We start from the raw sequence: 26,400 nt of genomic DNA, 5'->3' as shown, positions 1-26,400 counted from the left end.
GGCCTCTGTATATAGCTGAATACAGCTGAGGATTGCCTGGCTCTGCTGCAAATTTGCAAAACATTTTTTTAAAATTTGATTTGATTTTATTATCCTTTGTTTCTTTTTTTTCATTATACACCAGCTTATTTTTCAGTCATCAGTAAAAAATGAGTTTCACAGAATTCTAACAGGCTCTGAGCAAAGTAGTAATTCAAATCAAATAGTGATTCATTCTGTATTTCTGCATTAGTTACGGTTGACTAAGCCTTCATTCACTATTGCCATTTCTTCTTCTGCAAGCACTAAATAAAGCTCAAAAGTTTGGAGTTGAAGTAAATGTTTCATAGCCTTGTTGTCTAGTTGCCTAGTTGTCACCACTCAGACAATACCTCCACCTCAGCACTGACATAGACAGAGAAGAAGTCAAAACAGGAAGCAAAGACATTGCAGTGTTTTCTTTTTCTTTTTTTTTCAAATTTCTATCCACAAAGTCTCAAGTTTTCAAACTGTTGCAGCACCTCCCTCTGTGTAATCTCTGAATCTCTGAGTTTCTGCACAGACACATCATTAAAACAGCTGCAAAAGCCGAAATGATCATATACTCGTGTCTTCCAGTTGGCAACCCATCAGGTTACAAAATCAAGAGACGCAAAACAGCACCAACTTTAACACCACTTATGGTCATGTGACAGGGTCTTTAATTATTCTGACCTGGAAGCTATGTCCATGTTTTATACAGTCTGTGACCATTACGCATGTTTTTGACACTGTCCCCTAGTGGCAGTAGACAGCTACAGCATGCTGTGTAGGTTCTGGATAGCACCCTTTAAGGACCCTTTACTTTGCAGGGCACAAATGTCCTTTACCTCTGCTTTTTAAACTTACTCTGCTGAGTTGTCCAACAGGCTAATCTCAGCACTTAAATGCTAAGGCTGAATGTAATGTCAGGTTAACGATGTATACATGAAATAAAAACTAAAAATGAGATAAAATGAAAAGCTTTTGCCACACGTAATGTCCACTGCTCATGTCAGTAATAACGATACTCCCACATGAATCATAAAAGGCTCTTTACAGACCGTTTCATCCCCAGCCCCGGCTCCTGCCTGCACATCACAAACGACTGAGCTGATGACATTTGCTAATGGGAGATGCGCTGCCTACCTGCTGCCTCAAAGTCAACTGACGTGGCTGATGAGCGGCGCGCGGCCAATGGGAGCGCAGCGGGGCGGAGAGCACGCTTAGATTGTACTACAGTGTAGTACCGCTGCCAGCAGCAGACGCGTCTCCTGCTCACTCCCGCTCTTCAGCATCTTCTTCTGGTTCATGGATTATACAGTTTCCCTCCAAGTGCAACATCAGCTGGCGGTGTTCCCGACGCATTTCCATCAGGGCTACAGCGTGGAGTTACAGGTATGATCTGCACGCGTTACCGCTCTTGTCTGCTTTCTTCTTCTTTCTTTCTTCGCTCGGTTTTTTCTAGACTGTGATGAGAGACGTGCACGCGAGTTTAGGAGTGAATGAGTGTGACTTTATGTAGATGCCTTGCTGCAGGGGACAAGCATGGTTGTGGTGTTGCATGCTGATATCTTTAACACCGAGGTCCTTGTTGCACGGAGGATCCTGTCAGAAGGAGCGCAGCGCAGCTGTGCTGCTGCCGGCGCGCTGCGGCGCACACCGGGGTGAAAAAGTGAGCAGAGCAGCCTGGTTGCTTTAGGTTGACCTTATGTCTCGTGTAATGTTCCTGCGTGCTGAAAAGGTGACAGTCCCTGGTCGATCCCCGAGGGAGTCCCTCTCGATAAGCTATAAATGAAGACATATTCAGAAACAATCTCAGTGTATTAGTCCATTCAGAGATTTAACTTTAAATAATTCAACACGCGGTCCAGTACTGTACACACAATGCTGCAAACACTCTTCTACCCCGGGGGCAAAATCCTCCAATAACCTTTGGAGAGTGTGTGTCACTCTTCACATTAAGCTTTCTCCTGCAGTCTGTAGCTTCTTCATCCAGTGCAGGACAAACTGTAATCATTAAGCGATCAGCTGCCCCCCATAGAGCAGCCCAGGTTGCTCGTAACATGCATAATAACGCCCTTTCTGATTCTTAAAGATGACAAGTAAGATGGATTGGAAGGAGCTGAAGACACCTGTGTCAGCCTCAGGGAAGAGTTTCAAAAGTATTGACTGACCTGAATGGTTCCCAACACCAGATTTAAAAACAGAAGAACTTTTTCTTTAGTTGTGTTTGGTGGTGAATGGAACTGAAGCTGTTCGCTTAGTGTCTGTACAGCATCAGAAGTGGAATGACCAAGTTACCCACTGTAAATGCACTTGTCAACATATAACCCCCATCCTCCCCATCGAAACACACAATTAAATTGCATCATACATTTTTAAGTAATAAAAACAAAACAAAAATGCTGTAGGAATGTAGCAAATCACTCATATATGGTCATATATGCAAATTAATATTTAATTAATTTAAAGAAAGATTCAATAAACATTCAATTTTCAAACTAATGTGAAATTTCTAGCAACTACTTCATGTTTTATACTTTAAAAGGATAAAGAGGATGAATAGAAATCATAAATTATTATTATTATGATGATGATGATGATGATGATGATAATGATGATGATGATGATGTTTATTATTATTATTAATAATAATAATAATAAATTAAGGAAACTGCACTTGGTGAAATTTTGTTGCATAACTTCCTTCGTGTTTCTTTGTGGTGATATGTACTCTTTGTGCTCTTATTGAAATTACTGTTATTCCACAGATAATGATAACTTATAATTGTTTGTTTGTTGTGCAGCACAATGCAGCGACTGATACATACGTTCTCACAATGCTCTACACTCGGCGTTTTAATGTTTTTTTTTCCAATTGTATCAAAAGGTGTGTTGACCATCAATATTTTTCAGTGTATTAGGTATGATTTAGAAATACTTGGATTGGGACTGGCATATGTGGATGACTATAGGAGCCCTTTTTTCATACATAGATAACTTGCTGACAGTTCTGGCATTCATATCGGGCGCTGGTGATGGCGATGTTTTTTGCCTTAGCCGACATCGACACATCAGTGGGCTGTCAGTGAAAGTTATGTGAGAAGAGTGGACACACACACACACACACACACACACACACACACACACACACACACACACAAAACATGTCCCCAAGTACTCCAAAACAGGGAAAAAGGCATTTTCCTTTTTAATGCTGTTCCAGCCGCTGACAGTTGCCCTTTTCTCAGTAGCTGCCAGTTCCACTAGTAACAACTGATCTCTGGATGGATATCTGGAGGGTTACACTGTAGCACCACAATACAACACATTCACATCAGTTTAATAAAAATAGCTGGCTTAAATGGCATTAAAATGCAGTATTTCTAACTACAGCAACACCTTGATGCTGCGCAAACCTGGCTCTGCACTGGCAGAAGGCTCTGCGTATTAGCCAGTAGTACACTATATTCCCAAAAGAATTTGTTTGTTTGCCTTCACACACATAAAAACTTAGTTGCATCCTATTATTAATACATAGGGTTTAATATGATGTCAGCCCACCCTTTGCAGCTATAACAGCTTCAACTCTTCTGGGAAGGCTTTCCACAGGTTTAGAAGTGTGTTTATAGGAATTTTTGACCTTTCTCACAGAAGACATTTTTGAGGTCAGACATGTTGGATGAGAAGGACTGGCCCAAAACTGTTGGGAAACAAAGTTGGGAGCATGTCCAACATGTTTTGGTATGCTCAACCATTAAGAGTTCCTTTCACTGGAACTAAGGGGCTGAGCCCAAGTTAGGAAAAAACACCACATTCCCCCTTCCACCAAATTAGACTTGGCACAATGCAGTCAGACAAGTAATGTTTTCTTGGCAACTGCCATACCCAGACTTGTCCTTCAGATTCCTAGACAGATAAGCACGAGTCCTCACTCCAGAGAAAATGTCTCCACTGCTTTAGAGTCCAGTGGTGTGGTGCTTTAAACCACTGCATCCGACATATTGCATTGTGCTCGGTGATGTAAGGCATGGATGCAGCTGCTCGGCCATGGAAACCCCTTCCATGAAGCTCTCTACGCATTGTTCTTGAGCTAATATGAAGGCCACATGAAGTCTTGAATCTGCCGAAAGCTGCTGTTATTTTACTTGCCCTACCACTTCATGGAGTTGCAGTCATTCCCAGTGGCTTCCATCCATCCATCCATCTTCATCCGCTTTGTCCGGGGCCGGGTCGCGGGGGCAGCAGCCTAAGCAAAGAGGCCCAGACCTCCCTCTCCCCAGCCACCTCCTCCAGCTTATCCGGGGGAATACCAAGGCGTTCCCAGGCCAGCCGAGAGATATAATCTCTCCAGCGTGTCCTGGGTCTGCCCCGGGGCCTCCTCCCGGTGGGACATGCCTGGAACACCTCACCCAGGAGGCGCCCAGGCCCAGGCAAAGTGGCTTCCACTTTGTTATAATACCACTAAAATGTTTAGTGAGAAAATTTCATGACTCTACTTGCACAGGTGGCATCTTATCACGGTAATATGCTGGAATTCACTGAGATCTAGAGAAAGAGAGCTATTCTTTAACAAATGTTTGTAGATTCTATACACCTGTGTTCATGATCGGAACGCCTGAACTCAATGATTTGGCACTATAGTGTATATGGCCGCTGATATTTAATGCCTCCCTTTGTAAAACAAGAAAAAAGTAAGGAGGAAACCCATGCAGATCAATAGAAAGGAAACTTTTTTCAAGGCTGTTTGCTTTCATGTTCTATATGAGTATTGTACGTGTTTTCTTACCTAAGGCTCTTGCAGCATCATTTCAACACATACTTAAGGATCCCAGACACATCCCAGGTGTGTTTTATTCTGCAGCCCCCAGCAAGATGAGAAAAGGAATAAAAGAATTATGCACCATTTTACCAAGTGGGTGCTCAAAGTGCCATCTGCCTTATTTAAAGTAATACGAACGTTTAAAGTTATATCATCAAGTTTCCCCTCGTGCGGAACAATAGATGGCACTGTTGAAGGCTTCCAAGTTTTCCCTGGGACACAAACATTTCTCTTTTAAAGCTCAGCAGTAAGGTTCTGCACCAAAACAGCAACATGTTATAAAGTGTGTCAGATAATAAAGCTCCTTCAACCCTATCTTTAATATTCCAGTGATTTTTTTCAACCACCAAGGATGACTACAATCCTTTCTGTTTGTGAAAACCTTCAATTGAAGAAAAGAGCACTTCCATTCCCCCGCATGCTGTCTGTAATTTGTGATGCCTATAAATAAGAGGCTTTGAAGCTCTGCACTTCCACATCATCAATAATGTGTTTGTTTTGCAGAGTTAAAATTGCTCTGCTTCTTTGTTGCTTTCCATTGCATCCTTCCCAAAGTTGTTTCCATTCTCTCTCCGTTATTCCTTTCACAGAAGGTCAACTGAGATGGGGCTTGAGATTTTTATAAATAGCACACAAAGTAACCAAGTGCTCCAACCATTGGCACTGAGCACATTTATTACACAGAGCTTGGAAGTTGTTTTGAAGGAAACAACTAAGAAAACTCAGCTGCATCACAGAAGATAATGTGTGCTTTATCAAAGGTGTGGAATCTTCTCTCAGCTTCCAGACAAGCTCCAGCTCAAATATGCAGAACCACTTGTATCTGCTTATAAAAATGCAGTTACTGAATAAGATGTTAAACAAAGCATCCAAAAAGTGCCCCTGTTTATAAAGAATAAAACAAAGCATGGTTCTTTTTACCTCTTAACCAGGTCATCGGCTATCCATCTAATGTTAGAGTTGTGTATTTAGTTTGTGCTTAACAGGCATATTTTCAGAAATTCAAAATACTCAAAAGCCATTTTATTCAGTGCACCCATTCAGCTGCTTGTTAATGCAAATATTTAATCACAGCCAGACTGCTTTAAGGAGGCAGGAAGGCCACAGTAATTACAAATAATCGCTCGGTACAACCAAGGTATGCAGAAGAGCATCTGTGAATGCACATCACGTCAAATCTTACAGCAGCAGAAGACCACACCAGCAGGATTGGAAAAACACTGCCTGATGTGATGTGTGTCATTAAGATGTTAGGGTCAGAATTAAGTGTGGACAACATGAAAACATGGATCCAAGTTGTTGTTGGTTGTATAATGGTGTGGATGATATTTTCTTGATATACTTTCGTCCCCTTAGTATCAGCTGAGCATTGTTTAAACACCACAGACTACCTGAGTATTGCTCCTTAACCATGTTCACCCCTTTATCACCACACTAAATCCATCTTCTGATGGCCACTTCCAGCAGGATAAAGCATGTCACAAAGCTCAATTTATCTCAAACTGATTTTGCAAACATGACAGTGAGTTCATTATACGCAGATGGCCTTCACGGTCAGCAGATCTCAATCCAGTAGAGATAGTTGATGCAATGGAACAGGAAATTTGCATAATGGGTATGCAGCATATGTGGAATGCTTTTATGACAATATGGAATAAAATCTCAGAGGGATGTTTTCAGGAATTTTTTAAATAGTCCATGCTGTGAAGAATTAAAACAGTTCTAAAGGCAAAAGGGTGTTCAGCCCAGCAGTACTAAGGTGTACCTAACAAAATGACCAGTGAGTGTAGAATGTTAGATTACAGGGTTTTTTTTGTTAAGGCCTCCTCCCTTTATGTGTTTTTAAAGACATTATCTATCTTAACCCTAAACCCAGATGTTAAAGGGTTAAGGACTTTAGTGAAATCAAGCCAGTAGATGGAAAAATAATTATCCATGTATTTACTAAGGCATTGGTCGAACACAACGCTTGTTTCACCTTGCTTGCAAACACTTCTGGTGTCCCAAAAGAGTCTTTTAAATCTTAGATGCATGGATATGTCACCTTGTAGTTAAGTGCTTTTGTGTAAGCTGTTATGGATGTAATTTCCAAGTTACTTTAACTACAGGATCATCCAACAGGTTTGTGCTGTCATGTCCCAAGCCACGCTATGTCTCTGACAGCATATTATTTGATTATTTGAGTTTGAATCCTCCTTGATCTCATGCCCACGCTGGGAAGAATTAATCTCATCAGACCGACCAGTGTCACTATTTTATTGTTGCACCGACTCAACATTTGCCCTAAATGTCTGTTCTGGCTGAACACCAAGCTGATTATATTACTGAAGTGCAGGCAGTATGCCCAGTGTGAGTGCTAATGTTTTCACTCAGCAGATCTGTGGATGCCGCTTGGGTCACACTGCATGGGAATAGGCCACTTAGCAGCAAACACAAAGCAAATGCTCATTGTTTCGACCTCAAGGCATGACATTACAATTTGGCCAGCCTTTGCCTCCCCAAAGCCAGAGCAGCAGAATAATAGAGACAGAATGGGAGGCAGATCAGTGCACAGGTCTGTGGAATAGGATGTAAAGTGTCTTTGCAGCCTCGCTCAACCAGTCCGGCTAATTTGCCCCCCTGAGAGCAATGTTAGAATCTCTCACATGGCCCCGGAGCACCAGCTGGACAAAATGCTGCCGATGATAGAGTAGGCAGATTCTATAGAGCTTACAGCTCAAAGTGTGCACGGAGAAGTGAGACAGCTGCTCTTATTATATATGTACTTTCCTTTGTTCCTTCCTTACTAAATCCTTGACCAGCACCAAGTTGCTTCAGTCCCATGTATTTTTAGATGATTTCCTTTTTTTTTTAGCTGCATTTCCTAAAAGACACTATATTTTCTTTCAAACATGCACTGCTTTTCAGTAATCTGAAGGTGTCTGAACTTGTCAACTTTAGAGTTAAACTTTTGCAAAGAAAAAGCGTTAATAGTCTTACTTGGCTGGACCTAGCAACATTGGCATCTAACATTTATTGCAGTCTCCGAGAGCAGTTGCATTAATGGAAAAGTATGCACAAGATACTGACTGTGCGTGTCTGTTGTGTATCTAAGCTAGTTGTTCTGCTTGCTTAAGAGCAAATGCATGCACATATGTGATATTAACTCTTACCAACTATCTACAAGTTGCTATAAAAGAAAATTATCTCTCTGTGGACTTTTACTTCAGCCAATCAGGAAGAGAGACTTGTGTAGGAGGGTACAAATTTTTAGCAGCACTGTGCCATGCACACGAAGATGCAGACATGCACACAGAAACAGGCAGAGAGAGAGAGAGCCTGCTCTTAGTGACAGTGGTGGCGAGAGTGAGAGTGTGTACTGTGACAAACAATGGCACTAGTATGTCTGAATAATAACGTAAAAGTGACATGTATGACAGAATTAAATCATTTTGTCAAAGTTTAAAAATGGTCTTATATGACATTTAGCAAACCCAAAATCATCCTTCAGTTTCCCATGAAGCAGTGATGGTGTGTAACTGGGCCAAAACATTGTGTGTCATGTTCTCAGTAAAGGTGAAAATTGAAAATAAAAGTATGTGACATTAAATTGCATAAAGAATTTGACTGAAAGCGCTTGATTTGAACCAAAAGAAAAAAATTATGCAGGCTTGGTATTTTTAATTGCAAATTGTTAAGGAAAAGGAATTACTACTTACCTAGCAAATACCCAGACAGTTAAATATGATATCATCTTAAGTATCTTAAGTGACTGACTGTCAGTTTAGAGCCTTTATTGCCTTTTTCAGATAAAGTCTCATCCAGTTATTTTGGTATCATGTTTTTTCTGTTAAAACCTTCTACAAATGGGCAATAAAATAGGTGAACATTAACTAAACTCAAACACTACCACTAACCCCAGATGTGTCACTGATGACCCTCTTAGATATAAGGATAAGACAATGCTTGTATTTCATGGGTTGTTGCCTCTCATTGTGGTGTCTGCAGAGATTGAAGCTCATGTCTTTTGGGATATGTAAGCAGCAGACCACCCATTACATTGGCTAACAAGACTTGCAATTAGGCCAAACATGAGACCTCTACTGAGACTGAGAGTGAAGTCCTTTGCAATCAAGTTGTGGGGTAATCAACATTCAGAGAGTGGCAGGAACAGTGATTACTACAGACATCCTGCTTGGATTTGATGATGATGCCAGAGATGGTGATAAAGAGGACAATGAAGATGAGGATGGTGACGACGATAGTTATTGTATGTAAAATGGATTCAGTTTTGTCATATGTATATATCAGTGTTATTGGATTTCAGTTCAGGATAACTTCAGTCGTATACAGACAGTCCTGGTCGGGTACAGATTGATTTACCACTAACTGATTTCTTCTTCTTTTTTTGTGTGTCAAAACTGTCAGAGTTCAGTTTTACAGATGAGATTTAGTTCAAATGATTTGAGTGAGAACTGAGAATGAATTTCAAATGATTTTTTATCCATCTCTGAATAAGCTAAAGGAACAATGCATGCTAGAAAGCAACGTCACCAGTGTAGCTATTTAGATACTGATTCCTTCATTAATACCGTATCAAGATCTAAGGCTTTTGCTCTGATCCAGATTAAAATTCTACTCAAACTAGTCAATCACAGTTTAACTAAGAAGAAAGTTTGTAAATCATTGTCATCAATCTTTGAAGCAAAAATGTCAGATATTTATTATCTGGGTTTTCTGTGTTTTACTAAAAAAGCAACCTGCTATTTTCCTTTTTTATTCTGTCTTGGTGAACACCAATAATAGATATTTCCAACCCTGGGAGTTTTTAGTGTCCAGTCAAACCCTAAAAAGTCAAAGTCCAGTGTCCTCGCTGTCCCTGAAAGAAGGAAGCTTAACTCTTTACATATGTGCAGTTAACAGGTAGTTGTGAATGTAAAACCATGCTTAAAAGAAAGTACACCTTCTTTCAGTAGCCTACCTCCTTCTTATTGTGTTGTCTAATCTCAACAAAACATTGTACGATCATCTTCACACAAAGAGAAATGATTAACATCTAGATGTTTGTTTGTTTTTCTAAAGATTTATTATAAATCCCAGTTCTGTGGGTTTTCATGTTCATTGTCCTCTTGGACTGATGACCTCACAGTTGACCCTACAATACTTGATGGTTGACTCAAAGATGGCAAGTTGCCAGATTCTGTGGCTGGAAAACAAGCCCAGCTCATTACCCCTCACCACCACTGTGACTGACAGTTGGTTATTGGAGGTGTTTAAGCTGATATGCTGTGTTTGCCTTTCACTAAATGTAGCTGAATAAAAATAGATTCCAAATACACAAAATCAGTAGTAGCCCAATTAATACTAGTGGGGTATAAATATTGTGTTTACGTATGCGTAAATAGCTTTACAAGGGATACTGATAGTGAGAATTACTACAAAAGGTCATATTAGTCATACTGTGATTTAATTGATACGTTCTACATCTGTGTGCTAGTGAGTGTGTAAGTAACTGAAACAAAAATCAGTGTAGATCTGATTAACAAGAAGAATTATTGCCATTTTATTCTGTAATGCTTTGCTTTTATTTAGTTATGGCATTGATCCAGGAGTTCTCTGCACCATCTCTGTCTTCCACTCAGCATAGATTGAGCTATGGGACTTTCAGATGGCGTTTTCTTAGTCAGAGGATTATTGCCCACGTTGGATTTTACACCAATATCTGGCCCCAGAGAACAGTGCTGGAGGCCCTCCAAAACTGGTGACCGACAAGCTCACTTTATTCCTTATAATAATTCATTGTCAGCAACAGGTGAGCAAAGATAACTATAGTCCCATTTATTCACACAGTAGAATACTGGCCATTGTACCATATCACTGATTGATTATTTCTGCTGTGCTGGACATTTAGCACCCATTTGTTTCACTTGCAAAGTCAGGCAAAATGAGAAAAATGGAGGTGCTGTGGAGAGGACTTAGGGTGAATGCGAATAAATAGTGGACCATGAGGTCTATACCTTTTGAAAATTTCGTCATTGCAAGCTGCTCAGATTGCAATTTTGTTCATTTTCTATGCATCAATTTTCAGACAAAAGTGGATAATGTAGGTTTCAGAGTAATGCATCAAAATCTAAAAAGCTGAGTTTTTGCGTTTTTGAATAAAGCTTGCTCTTTCATCATGAGGGTTTCAGAGACTAGGAAAGCTGAAAAATCATTTAACATGATTCATGCCATCATAGAACTGTAAAAGTCTGCAGTGATCAGAATTATTGCATTCTTCAACAACTTCAGCAACTGTTCCAAGTGACTTAGAGAGTCATACTTAAAGACAATCACTGTGGATATGTAATAAATTGATCAATTTATTACATATCTACAGCACATGTATTACTACAGCACATCTTGTCTATATCTAAACACAAATGTAACAAAAGCTCTAACAATGGTTGGCTGGTGATCTCACATGAAAGCTTAGCCCATGGTCAGTGTTGGCCCAATGTTGTCAGTATGTACTGGCTGCAAATTCTGCTGGTTTGACCATTATCCTAAACAGTGCTGGCAAAGGGTTTCACTTTACTCATGGCATTTCTTCATAGTGTTCATTGGGGTTGGACAGTCAGTTGTTAGTTCACTTATTTTTACAAGTAGGTGGTCCACTTGTGCAAAACTTAGTTTCAGACCAAGATTCTGCATATGGAAACTACTCGCCACCCGCCACACTTTGACTTGGTTATCAGAAGTACTTTACAAGTCTACACACACCCAAACACTGGTTCTCCTCAGACCTGGTATCGTCAGCTCTAGTTGCACTTCACTGTGCCAAGTCATGAATACATGCATTTCCACTACACTGTTGTTTCCCTGGTGGTCTGCATGGGTCACTGGAACTAATCAGTCAAGATCTTAACCAAAACAAAGCTGTTTTGTGCTTATTATTAAGCACAAAAACAGTTATTGTAACTGTTGGCGATTTAACTTTAATCTTTCTAATTTAGAGATCACCTTGATTTTATTTTTCCTGTTAGAATTGCTTACAGAGTGGGATTTGGCGATTGTCCCATTGTCATTTGGTAAAAATGTTTGCCATCACTGGGCTGTATGTTTAACATGCAGATTTTTTGGATATGAATGAATAGATCTGACCACTGGGACCATTACATTCGGCAACAACATGCACCAGTGCTGAATATATAGGTTGCACAATAATACTGTTTTACCTCAGACATATAAACTTTGCTATGGGTCATTCGACTTTGAAGTTATTACTCTGCCTCCTCAGATGTGGTCCCAACTCTGCCAGCAAGAGTTCAAAATGCCCCACTAACATCTTGAAATATGTACGAAAGCAGTCATGATACAGCCTCAACTCCTGGATCAAACCATGAAATTCTCCCTGCTGCTGCCTTCGTTTGAGAACTGGATGAATCCAGAATCTCAGTTTCTTCCTTTTCTTGTTTAGAAAGATCAGGATCAGCTCAACATCAACTTCTTTTTGAGGATGGATTTTCTGCATATGAAATGAAATACAATACTTTTGGTGTATGTATCAACCTAGTATTATGGCAAAAGGTGTAATAGACACTCCGGTCCACCGTGTCCATTTCACGCTTCGCCTCTCCAAAACATGAAATGTACACGCACGCAGAAGATGCAGTAATCCGAAGTACCAGCACAGGGAAATATTTTATTTCAAGCCAGCATGAAGATAATCACAAGAAAGCATTTAAACAGACATTATTAGCACCTTTACATGTATATACATATTAGCTGCCTAGGTTCATTGTTTCTGATGACGAAGGACCCTTGACTGTACTTAATACGTTTTCTGCTCACTACCAACTTTGTAGCTTTAAATATATTATCTCCCCTACTGGTAATGTAACGTCTGCATGCATTTAGATTTCACATTTTAGAGAGGCAAAGCGTGAAATGAACACGGTTGACTGGCGTGTCTATTACGCGCTTTGCCGTGATATCAGGTTGTGTATATATGGTACAGTTCACATTTGAAAAAAAAAGATTTTTCCACTACATGCTCAGTGTTTAATATACTGCTACTGGTTAGAGGAAGAGAAAGAGAGATTTGACAGTTTCATCCTCCAGGCCCAAAAGAGAATAACATATTTACCAGTAGGCTAGTCTAACTTTCCTAAATGATGGATGATTTAGCCTAGAGTAATAGGTAAATACAAGTAGAAGGATGCACAGCCAAAACAGCAATATTTCATAAAAGTCACATTGGCTCTTTTCAAGAAAAAAGAAAACCTTTTTCCACCGTTGAGGCCTGTTGTTCAATTTGTTTTTATGTGTATAACATGGTTTACCTGTCTCGCCTCGACTGTGGACTGTGCCCTCTTCACACACAGAAGAGTCCTTCACAGACACACTCACGTACTACCGTCTCTTTAAAAGCACTATTACAGTAAGCTCTAAATTAAAACCAGCACTCCTTCTGTTTTTACTCATTTTAAAATGAAGATGGTGAAGCTCCTCCCTGCATGCAGAGAAACATGTTCTTATTGAAAGTCAAACACAAGTCAAACACATAAAACCGATCAATATATATGAAAACCGTGATCAATATGTAATATATTTTTTGTTTCCTGTTCTCATGCTGTCCTCCCATAGGTTGCCCAGCGTGTGAAGAGGTCTCTTTTTTTTCCTCTTGTACTTTTCCCAATGTTGTGTAATTTTTTCAGTGTTATTCTCCCAACGCTGCCGGTCTCCGACTGTATTCCCATGTGATGTCTTTGTTGTTGTGTGTGTAAGTCGGGGGGGGGTCCTATTCCTCTGTGGGGCAACCTGCATATGGCCAATAAAGCATTCATTCATTCATTCATAAATCTCCTAATAATCCATATAATTAGGCTACAGTCAGACTTCGGAAAACAGTGGTTGGAGACCGTTGGAGACGGTGTGCAATGAACTTGGAGTCTTGTTGCATTAGAAATGGTTGCTTTGAAGATGGGGACCAAGTCTGCGACCAGTTGTACTCTGATTCAAACCCTTGCCTATCCGTCCGAGAGTAATTGCAATCAGTCTGAGTCGCACGACAATGACTTGGAGACAAGTTGCCTTCCACCAGGTGATCTGTGCAACTGCCTTGCAGTTGAAAGGGTGCTGCACTCCTAACCTCTGGGTTTCCATTTCTGAAGTTGTACCATGATAGTGTGATACATGCTGACTGTAGTTTTGCATTGTTTTTTGGATGTTGTTTCAAAATATGTAAATATTATATAGTCAGTTATTCATGCCATGCACATTAATGCTCCCTCCATGCCATCAGTGCTGTGTGCTGACAGCCAGTTTCATAGTCCCTCTCCTCTGTAGCCTGGAGGATGCAGCTTTCATTATTTCCAAAAGGAATTTCAAATTGTGAACGGTCACACCACAGGAATGCTTTTCACTTCAACTCTTAAAAGAGCTCAAATTCAGAGGACTGTCAGAATTGCATTTTTAATGTTTGTGGAGGCAGTAATCAACTATGTTTTTCAGAAGTTTTCTTGTGCCCAGGGACTGATTTACAGATCAGATCAGAATTCAGTTTTCCATGAATTTAGATTCTTATTTCCAATGCAGGAGGTAAGAGTGTTGAATATGCACCCAATTAAAAATTCCCTTAGCAATTATGTTATTTGGCAAGCACTTTGATAAAATTACATAACTTAAAAATACAATGAAGTGTGCCATTAGTGGAGTGTCTCATCCTTCAGATGAACTCTTGGAAAGCTGCTGGTTAGTGGTTCTGCTCTGCAGCGTCTCTGATCGTGCCACAAACAGCACTCTGCCTCCTGCAGGTTCTGGAGACCGTCCCACCCATGGACCAGATTCTTTTTGAGGAAGTAGTAGGATGATATCAAGAACTTCCATAACAGCAGTATGGCCAGTAAGCCATCGTGTAGTGAAATAGTACTAGAAGCTGGGGTCCTGTAGCTCCTGTTAGAACAGGCTCTCCAGTAATCACAAGGTTGGTGGTTCAATCAATCTACTCAAGTAGAGTAGAACAGCATGATGTAAGAAACAGTGCATTTAGAGACTAGAAAAGTCACTGGTTGGCATGACTGAATTTCAAAATAGAAGCTAGTAAATTGATTGCTGGTGGTAGACAATAAAAAAAAAGCCAAAACCAGACGGTCACCAAATATTTCTGCGTATCCGTTAGTCTTTGTGTGGGAAGTAGGGCTGCCACGATTTGTCGACTAGTCACGATTATGTCGACTATCAAAATCGTCGACGACTGATTTAATAGTCGACGCGTCGTTTGAAGCTTTGTAAGATCACAAAAGACGCAGGAATAAGTAGCAGGATTTAAGAGTGTAATAACGGACTGAAACAGAAGATGGCAGCACTGCATGTACAAGGATGCCAGCTGCCGTTAAACCCCGAAGAAGAAGAAGAAGAAGAAGAAGAAGCAGCTGTGTCCCAGAAATCATAGCGCGGCCCAGCTTAGTTTCCAACAATGGCGGCAGCTAGTTAGTTTTAATGTTACTCTTATTATTCTTTCTGGGTCAGAAAATAAACGTTTAACGTATTTTCAGGCGAGAATGTAGCTGTGTAAACCTCAAATATCGGCTCAGTTTATCAGGACACCACATATTTTCAAAAGCGCTCCGACGTTTTCGGAGACGTCTGTTACCCACCAGCTCGATAGCTAGCCGGGGGCTAGGTCACTAGCGCGGTGAGAACACCGGACTCCCGGCAAATTGTTTTCTAACCCACCGCCGTCTTTCGCTACTCAGGTTAAATATATATGAGTCACTTAGATAAATTAAAAATGTTGTTGTTTGGCTTTTTTTTTTTTGTATTTTATTTGTTCCTGAGTAAATCGGTTTGTCTGAGATTAAAGTTATAGTTTTTACACAGCTGAATAAACGTCAAGCAGACAGCTGATTATCAAAAGTGTGAGATGCTGGAGAATATACTCCGTTGTCCTGTTATATTTTAGATAGCAAGGAGTTTATTAAACTTTACCGAAACAATCTGCAAATTTCATTAAAATTGAATAAACTATCATCTTGTCTTTATTTTTAGTTAGCACCTTAAACACTTAAAGCTGTAAGCTAATGATAGTTATTTAAGAGCAGATGCTGCTGGTGCAATAAGCTGTACGTTTTACGTCCAGTGGATGATGATCTGATTAGTCGACTAATCGCATAAATAATCGGTGACTAGTCGACTATCAAAATAATCGTTTGTGGCAGCCCTAGTGGGAAGCAGCGGAATTGTGCTGCCTCAGGGCCATGAGAGAGTAGACATACAGATTAAATGACTGCATTTTGTGTTTATTTACATTTTGCACAATGTTCTAACTGCTGTGGAAACTGGGCTGTATAACTACACTAGCGCTTGCTTTCTACAATTTGTCATAGTCAGCGTCATAGTTAAGCGTAGTGAGAAATTTGCATACTGTGAACTTTTTTAAGAAAAGACCTTATTATGATTTTACGTGATCAACGCTTCAGCTGTTCTTTGTGGCACGAGCTCACTCAGGGCTCTGCAGCCCCTCTCTTTCTCATGCTGCTACTCTTAATGTGTGGAGCTACTATGATTAATTGGCAGTTTTACTACTTGCTATACTACATATGGAATAAATGACCAACTTCTAATTTATGGGTTTCTACAGTCCTCCATGTGTAGTCATAATTCTTCATTAAATAGCTCACAATTTATTGGTGAAGCTTACTTTATGTTAGGAGTTGAGGGTTACTGTCTACTGTCTACAGTCTGGTTCATTATTTTGCCAATAGATTATTATTTTGGCTGAAGGCACATTAAAAATTATTTCAATGAGCATCCCTCTTTCTGCAGAAATACAATAATATACAACTGAGCACTAACTGAAAGTGTCTCATTCTTGTGTACATTTTGGTATTATTTAGATGGCTTGAATTCACTGGGAGGATTGTAGTCTCATTTTAAAATCAGTTAGTAATAATAATAATAGTTTGCTAATTATGAAACATCTTCAGGCCACCCATAAAGAGAAAAAAATATACTTAATTTAAATTTGGCCATCTCCTTGTGCAATGCTGCACAACGTCCACCCCAGCTGCTTTTGTTAGGTCAATGCCTAGAACTCCTATTCTGACCATTTAGACCTGTGTCTTTGGTAAGTGCTGGATTTCCTCCACTGTACCAGAACTGTGAGCCTTCAACATGAATTTTTATTTGTAGTAGAGAACAAAGTTGAAAGGAGACAAATCTGGTAAGGTGTGTGCTGAGTGAAGATCGTGTTAGTGTATCTGAACAGATCCTGCTCTGTGAACAAGTGTGTATTGGCACGATAGCATGTGTCACACTTGAAGTTGTTTGCTGCAGCGAATGGTCTCCTTGAGACCTTTAGGAATTTTCAGGAAAAACAAAAATTTGCAGTCACATCTGTGGTTTCACTAGTGGAGAGAGTGGTGAGTGGACCAGCAGGGACTGGCAGCAAGAAGGTGGCTGGTTTAGGGTTGAAGTAGCTGGTCGGGACATGTGGGAAATCTGGAGTGCACACTTTGGTGTTTACAGTGCTGGAAAACAGCAAGGAAAATAGAAATCCGAAAGGATAACAGTAATGGAGTCTGAATTTTTATAACACCATGGCTAACAGACAATCTGGCAGATAGTGGGTGGTGAGAGCTCATTTATAAATACTGCAGCAACGTGATTAGGTAATTGTCCTGGTGTGCCAGCCAGCCAGAATCCTACAAGAACCAAAGCCCAGCCAAGAGGGAGAAAGAGAAAGAAAGGGAGAGTAAGAGTGAGAGTAGAGGAAAAACCAAACAAATGGACATGTTGGCACTGGAGGCATATAAAGATCACGATAAGGACATGTAAAGTGATCTGCTGTATGAGGAGTTAAATGACATTAAATCACAATGGATTCTTTTTACATTGTATTATTATGAAGTGTGACTTTTTATCCAGGAACTTTGCTTTTGTAACTCCAGTACAGCAACTGGATCTGATCGTCGCAGCTCAAAACAATGCTTACAGTTCCCCAGACACTGCTCATCACACTGTATACCTAAAAATAGCAGCGGGTCGTTTTTTTTTTTCTTCTTTTTTTCAATTTTCAAGATATCAGAGTTTGTGCAGCTCTTCCAGTCCTAAAATCTGCCAGTATGATCTGTATCATGGATGGAACAGCACGCAACTGAAAAGGTGCAACATGTTCCTTTTAGATGTATTGTTTACACATAACAGGGCCATGTGGTACATGCTTCATTTAAGGATGCCTTTACATCTGCTGAGGTAATATTTGAAGCTAGAGGGCAACATGGAGATCAAAGAATATATAGCCTCTTTTCAACTAGTTCCTTGAATCTACTCAGTTTCTGTCCTTTTCCATTTTTAAGGAATCACTCACATGACTCATCAAGTGATGCCACTGATTGGCCAATTTGTGGCATGCAGTCTGTTGATGTCATATTTTCAGACTCAGCTTGCGTCGAACCCCAGCTGAGCAGGTACTACCAGTACCATGTACTACCACCTAATGGAAAACCCTAAAAACTGAATTGAGTCGAGTCAAGCTGAGCTGAGTAGGTACAAGTGGAAAAGAGCCATATGACGGAGCAACTGGTAAGTGGTAAGGACAGAGACAGAAAAAGTCTTTGAACTTTAACATCAAATTAAAACATCAAGTAAAAGAGAAATCACTGGTGGACTGTGAGATTTAAAAAGAAATGTTCAAAAACAAAAGCAGCCGCTGAATTCCTTGTTTTAGGAGCCTTGAAGAATAATCCCAAATAACAAGTCAATAGAAAGAGTGAGTGAAAGCATCTAAATCAGCAATTTGTGGAAGCAGGAGCTGTACTTAAAGTTGCTAATTTCTTGTTAGCAGCAGAAATCCAAAGGCAAGATTTAACGAAAAGTCAGAAAGGGCATGACAGCAGAATGACCTCTCACCAAACGTAAAGCCAAAGGTATGGCATAAGACAGGAGGAACTTAGAAAAGTGTGAAATTTATGGGGCATCTGTATATCTGTTCCAGACAGTGTCTCCAGCATGAGTCTCACAGTAGCCAAGTCTGTTTATTACTGATTTAAAGAAAAAAAGAGTAAATGTTGAGTACTGTCACATATACTTACTGAATCAAAGAAATGTTATTTCCTTTGACATCAGTTAACTTTTACTCTACATCTGAAAAAAACCCTGTACAAACACCATTAAAGTCAGTCTTTATATATGATGACAAAACGTGTGCACTTATAAATAGAAATAAAAGCTAAAACATGACAAAGATTCTACCTTTTCCTCTTTGTAATGTTGGCTGATGCCAGGGCTGTGCAGAGATGTTTGAAGGGGCGGGTGCTCAAAGTTAAAAAGGGGCACATAGAAACAGGCTGAATAACAACAACCCACATTCATCAAAAATCTAATATGAAATCACATCATACTGTATCACTGTCATCAGGTGTGGACAACACAAACCAAATGTAGCCCGTGTTTTTAACTGAAGGGGTACAATGTTCTGTTGAGGGGTTGCTGCTGCTCCTGGTGGTGTTAGAGGACAGGGCTGTGTTGATCTGAGACGGTAGACATTTAAAAAATCCATAGGAAAGATGGTAGCTGATTAAAGACGTGTTATGAGATAATAATAAAAAAATACAAAGATTGGTGACAGCGCTTGGAATCATAAGGCAAGAGGTTAAAAAAACTGTGGGAAATAAACTGAAACCAGAACATTAGTAGGGCAAAAGAGCGGGGTTGTCGTGGTAGTGTAAGAATGTAACAAAAAAATCTATACACATAAAACACACACACATGCACATGCAGTGACATTTTATACCTTCTCCAGAGTACTGTATATACTATACCACAAGTTTGCGTCATGGTGCTGATCCAGAATCCTCATTGTTTATTCTTAATGGTATAATAATAAAGTAATAATAATTAACTTACTTTAAAGCAAACTATGTTCCCTAAAACGGTGGACAGAGCTACAGACCCATGACGACTTTACACAGTAAGCTAGCAGCTAATGACCAGCACTTCTTGTGCAGTTAATAATAGGACAGTTAATGTTATGAATTTGAATTGAACTTGCAAGCCAAAAATTCAGTAAAGACCAAATGGACTGTGCGGGTTTTAGGATGACTGCAGTTCACTGGAATGTTTCCTAGATTGTAGCCTTGTTGGTGTTGTATTTCAGCCTTTGCAAATGCAAACTTAAAGGTATTGTAAGTCATTTTTGCACTAATAAATATATATTAATTGATGTGTATTTAAAACAACAAATTCACATAAACAGAAATAATTAAACAGAAATAATTGATTACAACTTAATCAACTTTAAAATTCCACTAACGTCAGCTAGCAGCAATTAACAACAGCGCTTATAAGAAAAGTTTAGGATATTCTCAACAACTCACCTCAGTATCGCTGTAGTCGGTCAGAAGTGCGCTACACAGTCTCATCGAATCATATCAGTCTCCTTTTACAGAGTTTTACAATCTCCTCTAAAGTAAATAGATGTGAACACCCGAGCTGAGCTAAGCTGTCAACATAGCTGAGCTGAAGTAAACAGAAGACTGACAGCATCTACTCACTACATATGAGTAGAAGCCAAAGTTGTTTGTCCTGGAGTGGCTACTGTAGCTGGGATGCACTTGAAATGGGAGGGGTAAGAAATAAGAATTGTACTGATATCAATCTGCAATGTACTGAAATCTAGTGATGAAATTTTACTTATAGTACCTTTAATTTTTAATGGCTTCATTTTGTGATATCATCATATTGCTTCCCAAATATGTTTCCATAGTTTTGTCGTGTTTGCCATTTTTAGAGTTGGAGAAAAAAAAGCAAAAAAAAGCTTTGCTCCATTTTTACAGTAAAGTTTTACAGTCTGGTTGAGACAACATTGATGATGATGATGATGATGATTTTTGTTTTTATTAATGTTATTTGACTTGCTGACTGTCATTTTGGCTGTTAACGTTTAACCTGGTATGTATCAAAAAATCCAACACAAATATAAGTAGACAGTATACAAGAATAATAATGTCTGCCCAAATAAGTCTGGCAACTCATTTTAGCATTTTTATATGTAAATCTTTTTATCCATCTGAGGACAACTCAAACTGTGGTTGACTTAATGGTAAACAATCCTCTCCTTCCTATTTAGAAAGTTCAAATGGTACAAATGAGCTGGACCTCAACTCGATTAAAATGCTTCCTTAAAATATTAAGAGAGCATTGCATAAAGGAATCGTCACAAACTTTGATGAACTGAAGCAATGTTAAAGAAAAAAGGGGCAGAAATTCACTCAACTATTAGAGAGACTGATAAAGTCACAAAAAGAGAAAAAGAAAGAAAATACATAATACATATATGACTTTAGTGTTTAGTATATAGTATTAGTATAACATGGCTGCACACTGAAATAAAGTCTCTTTGTGTCGGAACTCTGTTTTTGTGTATTATTTGTGTATTTGGTATGCCACAAATGTAGCAAGACTTAGTACGTCTGCAGGACACAGAGAAACACAGTGATACTGTTGAAAGCTGATATCAGCTACAGCTTTTTAAATGCCTCTTCTCTCTTTTTAAAGCACTCTGCTGTGTGTTACATCTCTCTGACAGTTCAAGGATGGGGGAAACAATCTGGGGCAGCTAGTCACTAAAGCTCCTCACCGGAGGAATTTGAGGCCTGTGTGTGGGAAGTGCAGAATCGCCCCATGTGAATACAGTGGAATTCTAAAATCACTTAGTTAAGGATGAGACAACACATTTGGTATTTATGTGGCTTTGCTTCTAAGAGATGATTGCTCAGTGTAATCTAAGATTTACTGATATTATTCCGAACCAGACAATCAAACAACGTACCCCAGTTGTTGTTATCAGCTAGTCTCCAGTGTGATGATGCATTATTGAGCAGGGCTAGTGTTGAAGGCTGGTTTAACATGTGTGACATATTAACTTACATTACATGTTCTTAAACCTTCAAAACCTGCAACTTCCATTTGCTCTCACTTCTGTCCAATTCCGATCAATCTTTTATTGAAATCTGATAAATTCATTCCAACAATGAATGTCAGTGAATGATTAACTAATAATTTTTCTGACCTCCTGACTTCTAAGAGTCTTTCAAGAATTGATTGTCATAAAAAAAGTCACTGATATAGATATTCAAGTTTGATAGCAAACAAAAAAGTCTCAGGTGTTGTTTGATCCACTGTCTGTCTAGGAACACATTCCCACTGTATTTTTGGATTTCAGTGGGTTATCGCAACAGCTCTGAGTTGCTATAAAATTTGCCGCATACATTTGTTGTGTACATTTCTAATTGTGATTTTTCGTCTTTAGTTTTCTACTTGAACAGATTAGCCCAAAATCAATACTCAGATAACTTTGGGGATTTCATGACGTTCATCTGCAGTTCCTGGTATGTTGGCATTGATTCAGAAAAAGAGAAAAGTCCACTGAGGATAAAATGTAGTACTGATACAAGTGTAACAGAGTAATGCCATGCTGTTCAGACAGCTCATTTTTAACCTATTGGCAGCGTCTGATCAAAAGAAGCATTTGTCCCGTACTCACTGACATTCTCATGTGGCCTACAAAAAATAATTTAAGATCTAATTAAAAGCTGGCAGAGAACTGGATATTTTCTGGGTGTGTGCACTCTCCAGAGGTCTTTCCGTGTTGTGTTTCCTGTTCATGCACTTTTATTTTCATTCACAGTGTAACCAATACAGGCCTAACCCGTCCAAAGAATAGGCCTGGGACATTCTGATAGTCAAGTCAGAATGTCTGTTCATATGATAGGCAATGACAAGGCGATAGAATTGTGTATTAAAATGTTTCCTACCTGACATTGGGATCAAAGCTGGAATTTTTATGTTGTGACAGCAGCAGTGCCCATTTAGCTGGTTATCATTATTTGTTATCTGAACTATTCTTAGCCAAAGGGTCATCTGCCACTAAGGCCAGCACGAGTCCAGCTCATCTGCATGGGCATTCATCCAGCTTCCCAGCTTAACACACTCCATAACGATTTACAACTGACCTTTTTAGCAGCAGCATCTGCTGGGCACTCGCCACTGTAACCTTCTTTTCATCTCTGAACTCTTTCTCTCCCTCTGTTTCGTCAGCTTTTTTCTTTTTTTCTATCCCCAGCCTCACTTTTCCAGCTCTACGGAGCTTGCCTCCGTTGATGTGCTAACACTTTGTCGTAGTCAAAGAAGGTCGGTAAGCAGGAAAGCTGGCTTTCTGCTAATTTGATCATTGGTGTGAAATGTGCTGGTTTGTTTCTTCTGACTTCTCTGGTGAAGGAGAAACAAGGGACAGAGTGGCAACATAACTTCCGTAATGAGCTCACGGAGCTGTGCTGAGAGAGCTTGCCTGTAATGTTGTTAACAACAGCTGCTCTGATCAGATATTGATGATTGAATTGTGTAAAGGACCCCCTGTTGGTTTACAAGTGCGATGCCTCCCCTTATCCAATTACACGGGGTAAAAATTAATATTTTTCTCATTTAGAAGAGAGTCAACCTCTTGCAATTATAGCAATGTATCTGACAGTAAAATCCATTAGCTTAATGAATTGAACACCAAGGAGAGGCACATGTTAATTTGGTGAGAAGCTGTTGCTCTTTGGAGCGCTGTGCTTAATACTCAGCAGGACGTTTCCTGCTTTCTCTCTTGTGCCTTTGTGTGATAGACACACTCACGAACAAGTTCTCTTCTCAGGTAAAAAATAATTATTTTTTTTCTATTTTTGCCCATCCACCACTTCTCATTAAGTTAATCTTTACAGGAATGAAACATGAGCTGACCACTAGGTTCAGACCTAACAACAAGGGGCTTTATTTCTCAGGACCTCTTCAGCTTACTTGGCACCACGTTAGCACAGGGGTGGCTGTAACTCAGGAGGTAGAACAGGTCACCTACTGATCGGAAGGTTGGCGGTTCGATCCCTGGCTCCTCCAGTCTGCATGTCAAGTATCCTTGGCCAAGATACTAACCCCAAGTTGCTCTCCGATGCATCCATCGGAGTGTGAATGTAGTTGGTAGAGCTTGAACTCTCTACTAATGGCCGACCATTAGCTATATAACACATAGTTGTATATGTACACAGGGCTTAACAAGCTTTTGACTGGAACTATTAGCATAGGTGTACTCTTTGGGCTATAACTGAGAATATCAAGTATGAAACACAGAGTTGGTGACCTTTGAAGGGTTGGAAGTAGACTTATGGTTTGGTTTAATGCTATCCCTTCCATCTATTTTCTGACAGACCCAAACCAAACCCAATCTTATAACAGAAGATCTGTTAGGTCGAAATTCAGTTCAGTTAAATCCAATTATATAGCGCCCAATCACAACAATAGTCACCTCAAGGTGCTTATAAACCCCAGAGAAAACCCCAACAATCAGATGACCCCCTATGAGCAAGCACCTGGCGACAGTGGGAAGGAAAAACTAACTAAAAAGGCTCAGGGAGGGGCAACCATTTGACCGATTGAGGGTAAGGATACATGTAAGAGACTGGACTTGAAAAGCAATGTTTTGTATTTTTTCAGAATCCTTCTTACGCATAAGTAGAATCATACATAAAATGCTACCTAAACCTAACCCCTAAGTGATTCACTAGCCACTTTGTGGACATTATGAGGTTTTGAGGGAACAATTTGGCAAATTAGCCAAATTCTAGTTATGTAAATTGTCTGGGTACACCTCTGACTCACAATGAGATACAGATTTAAAGTACATGAATCTAATGTTTGTCTAATGGCAAACAGAAGATGCACAAGGGTGGTTTCAGAGTTTCAGAGAACAGGACAAAAGAGGAAAAAAGCCTAACGAAGGTGTTACAAGGGGTCTCGCTTCTTAGTGAAATAGGTCAATACAGCATTACCCAAAATCAAAACCACTAACAACAAATAACTTTTTAAGAGGCCTTGTTTTACTGTTATTTATTAGGCGGTGTTGAGATTTTTACAGTAAACTCCCACCATTGCTGACCTTAAATGCAGACAAAATATAGGGTCAGAGCTCACATCCTAACAATAAATCCAGCTGAATGATTTTTCGTGTCTCGCGGGATTATGCATTGTGGAGAGAGATAACAGAAAAATATTTACTTATTTCTCTGTTTACTCCACATTGTAGGGTTTTGGCCATTTAGTCCAAACTAAGATGAATATGCAGACTTTACAATGGCAGAAATAGAACTGAGACCTCCTTCTAACTATGGAAAATGAAGTCAGAGATAAGAGTTGCTTTCATTCCCAGGCTTCTGCAGAAGTTACCCCTGATGCCTCTGCTTCTTAACAGAATTTAGGCAGATTAATTATTCATTTTGCACATCTGTGCACCCTTGCTAAAATAGTGAGTGGCTCCAACTGGCACAGGCTGATAGAGCTCTCAAAGATGCTTATTTATGTTGTTTGTCCTCTAGAATCTGAACTAGAAGTGACGGTGCTCTCGACTGATTACAAGACTTTGGAAGAGAGTGGCAGTGCTGACTTATTTATGTTTCTCTTCTTCTCTTGCTGTTTATCTGCAGACACATACACTCCTGACATGTTTTGCCCCTGTTTTCTCAGTCTGACCATAATGTCTTTGCTGCCAGAGGGTAGGGTAGTGTAGGGCCTACCTTACAATATAAAGCACCTTAAGGCGACTGTTGTTGTGACTGTTTGGTGCTGTATAGATAAAACTGAATTAAACTGAATTGAATGATAGTGCAAATATTTCATACTTGAATAACATGCAAGTTTATTCTTCTGTTCTGTTGCTGGTGCTTCATATTCCAAGAATCCAACATTTTCTCTGATGCTGAAACTACTGTAGGCTGAATTTCTTTTCCACACACAAAATTTATCATGAATCATTAGGGCAATAAACAAAGATTCAGGTCTAGAAACAGAATTAGTGTAAAATCATTTTGTCAATAAATTTCCATCCTCCTACCTTGCCTAAAGACGACCACCAAATTTCTGTGTGTCTCTTTCTTTTGCTGTATCAGTCAATATAATTTTTTATGTTCTAAGTAGATATTCTCTGGCCAGTGGATGTAAATTTAGCCACTTGGTTTGTTGGCATGATGAACTATCAATTAGTAATAACAAGGAAAAAGATTTTTTTTCATCTTTCTGCCAATGAAAATGTAAAATCCGACCCCAAATAAGCCATGCAAATTATACATTACCACAAGCTAAGTGGTACTCTCTGTGAATATTAAAGAGTACACTTATGGGAAGCTTGTAAAACCACACAGACTGGATGTAAAAGGCAGAGGAAACCTCTAGGTCTAAAACATTATGGCCAACAGGGGTGAATCATCTGAAAACTCTGAATTTAATGATGACTTTGAGACAGTGATCTTACTTCTGATTTGTGAGCTCAGTCTCTTTTTGCGTACTCTGTTGCTGCTTAAGAGCATTTTTCTGTTCACTGTGACACTAATTTTTTTTATAGAATGTTATCTCCTTAACAAAAAACAAATGTTAAAGTAGGGTATAATTTAAGGTTTGTCTGCCTTGAGATTGACAAGTCTCTAATGAGCCCTTTGCCTTGGCATTTTCCAGCTCTCTGTCAGAATATTTGTGTTTCCTGCTTGTGCTTGACAAACCAGAGGACACCTGGTGCAGTTTTTAAGACCAAA

General features: G+C 39.5%; 1 protein-coding gene across 1 annotated transcript in view; it reads left to right on the top strand.

Annotated features, from left to right (window-relative positions):
- The first annotated feature begins 1,308 nt into the window (after window positions 1-1,308).
- LOC146620843 (zinc finger matrin-type protein 4-like) overlaps window positions 1,309-26,400 on the top strand; it is a 149,391-nt gene continuing 124,299 nt past the window's right edge. The window contains exon 1 of the mRNA XM_085367094.1: window positions 1,309-1,395. Within this exon, the coding sequence (XP_085223220.1) occupies window positions 1,309-1,395 (87 nt within the window). The remainder of the gene's footprint in view (window positions 1,396-26,400) is intronic.

Source organism: Diplotaxodon limnothrissa, linkage group LG12 (genome assembly GCF_057381915.1).
Source record: "Diplotaxodon limnothrissa isolate DT_005_m linkage group LG12, D_limnothrissa_male_GT1.1, whole genome shotgun sequence".
Lineage (NCBI taxonomy): Eukaryota > Metazoa > Chordata > Actinopteri > Cichliformes > Cichlidae > Diplotaxodon > Diplotaxodon limnothrissa.
This window is presented reverse-complemented; position numbering and strand designations above follow the sequence as displayed.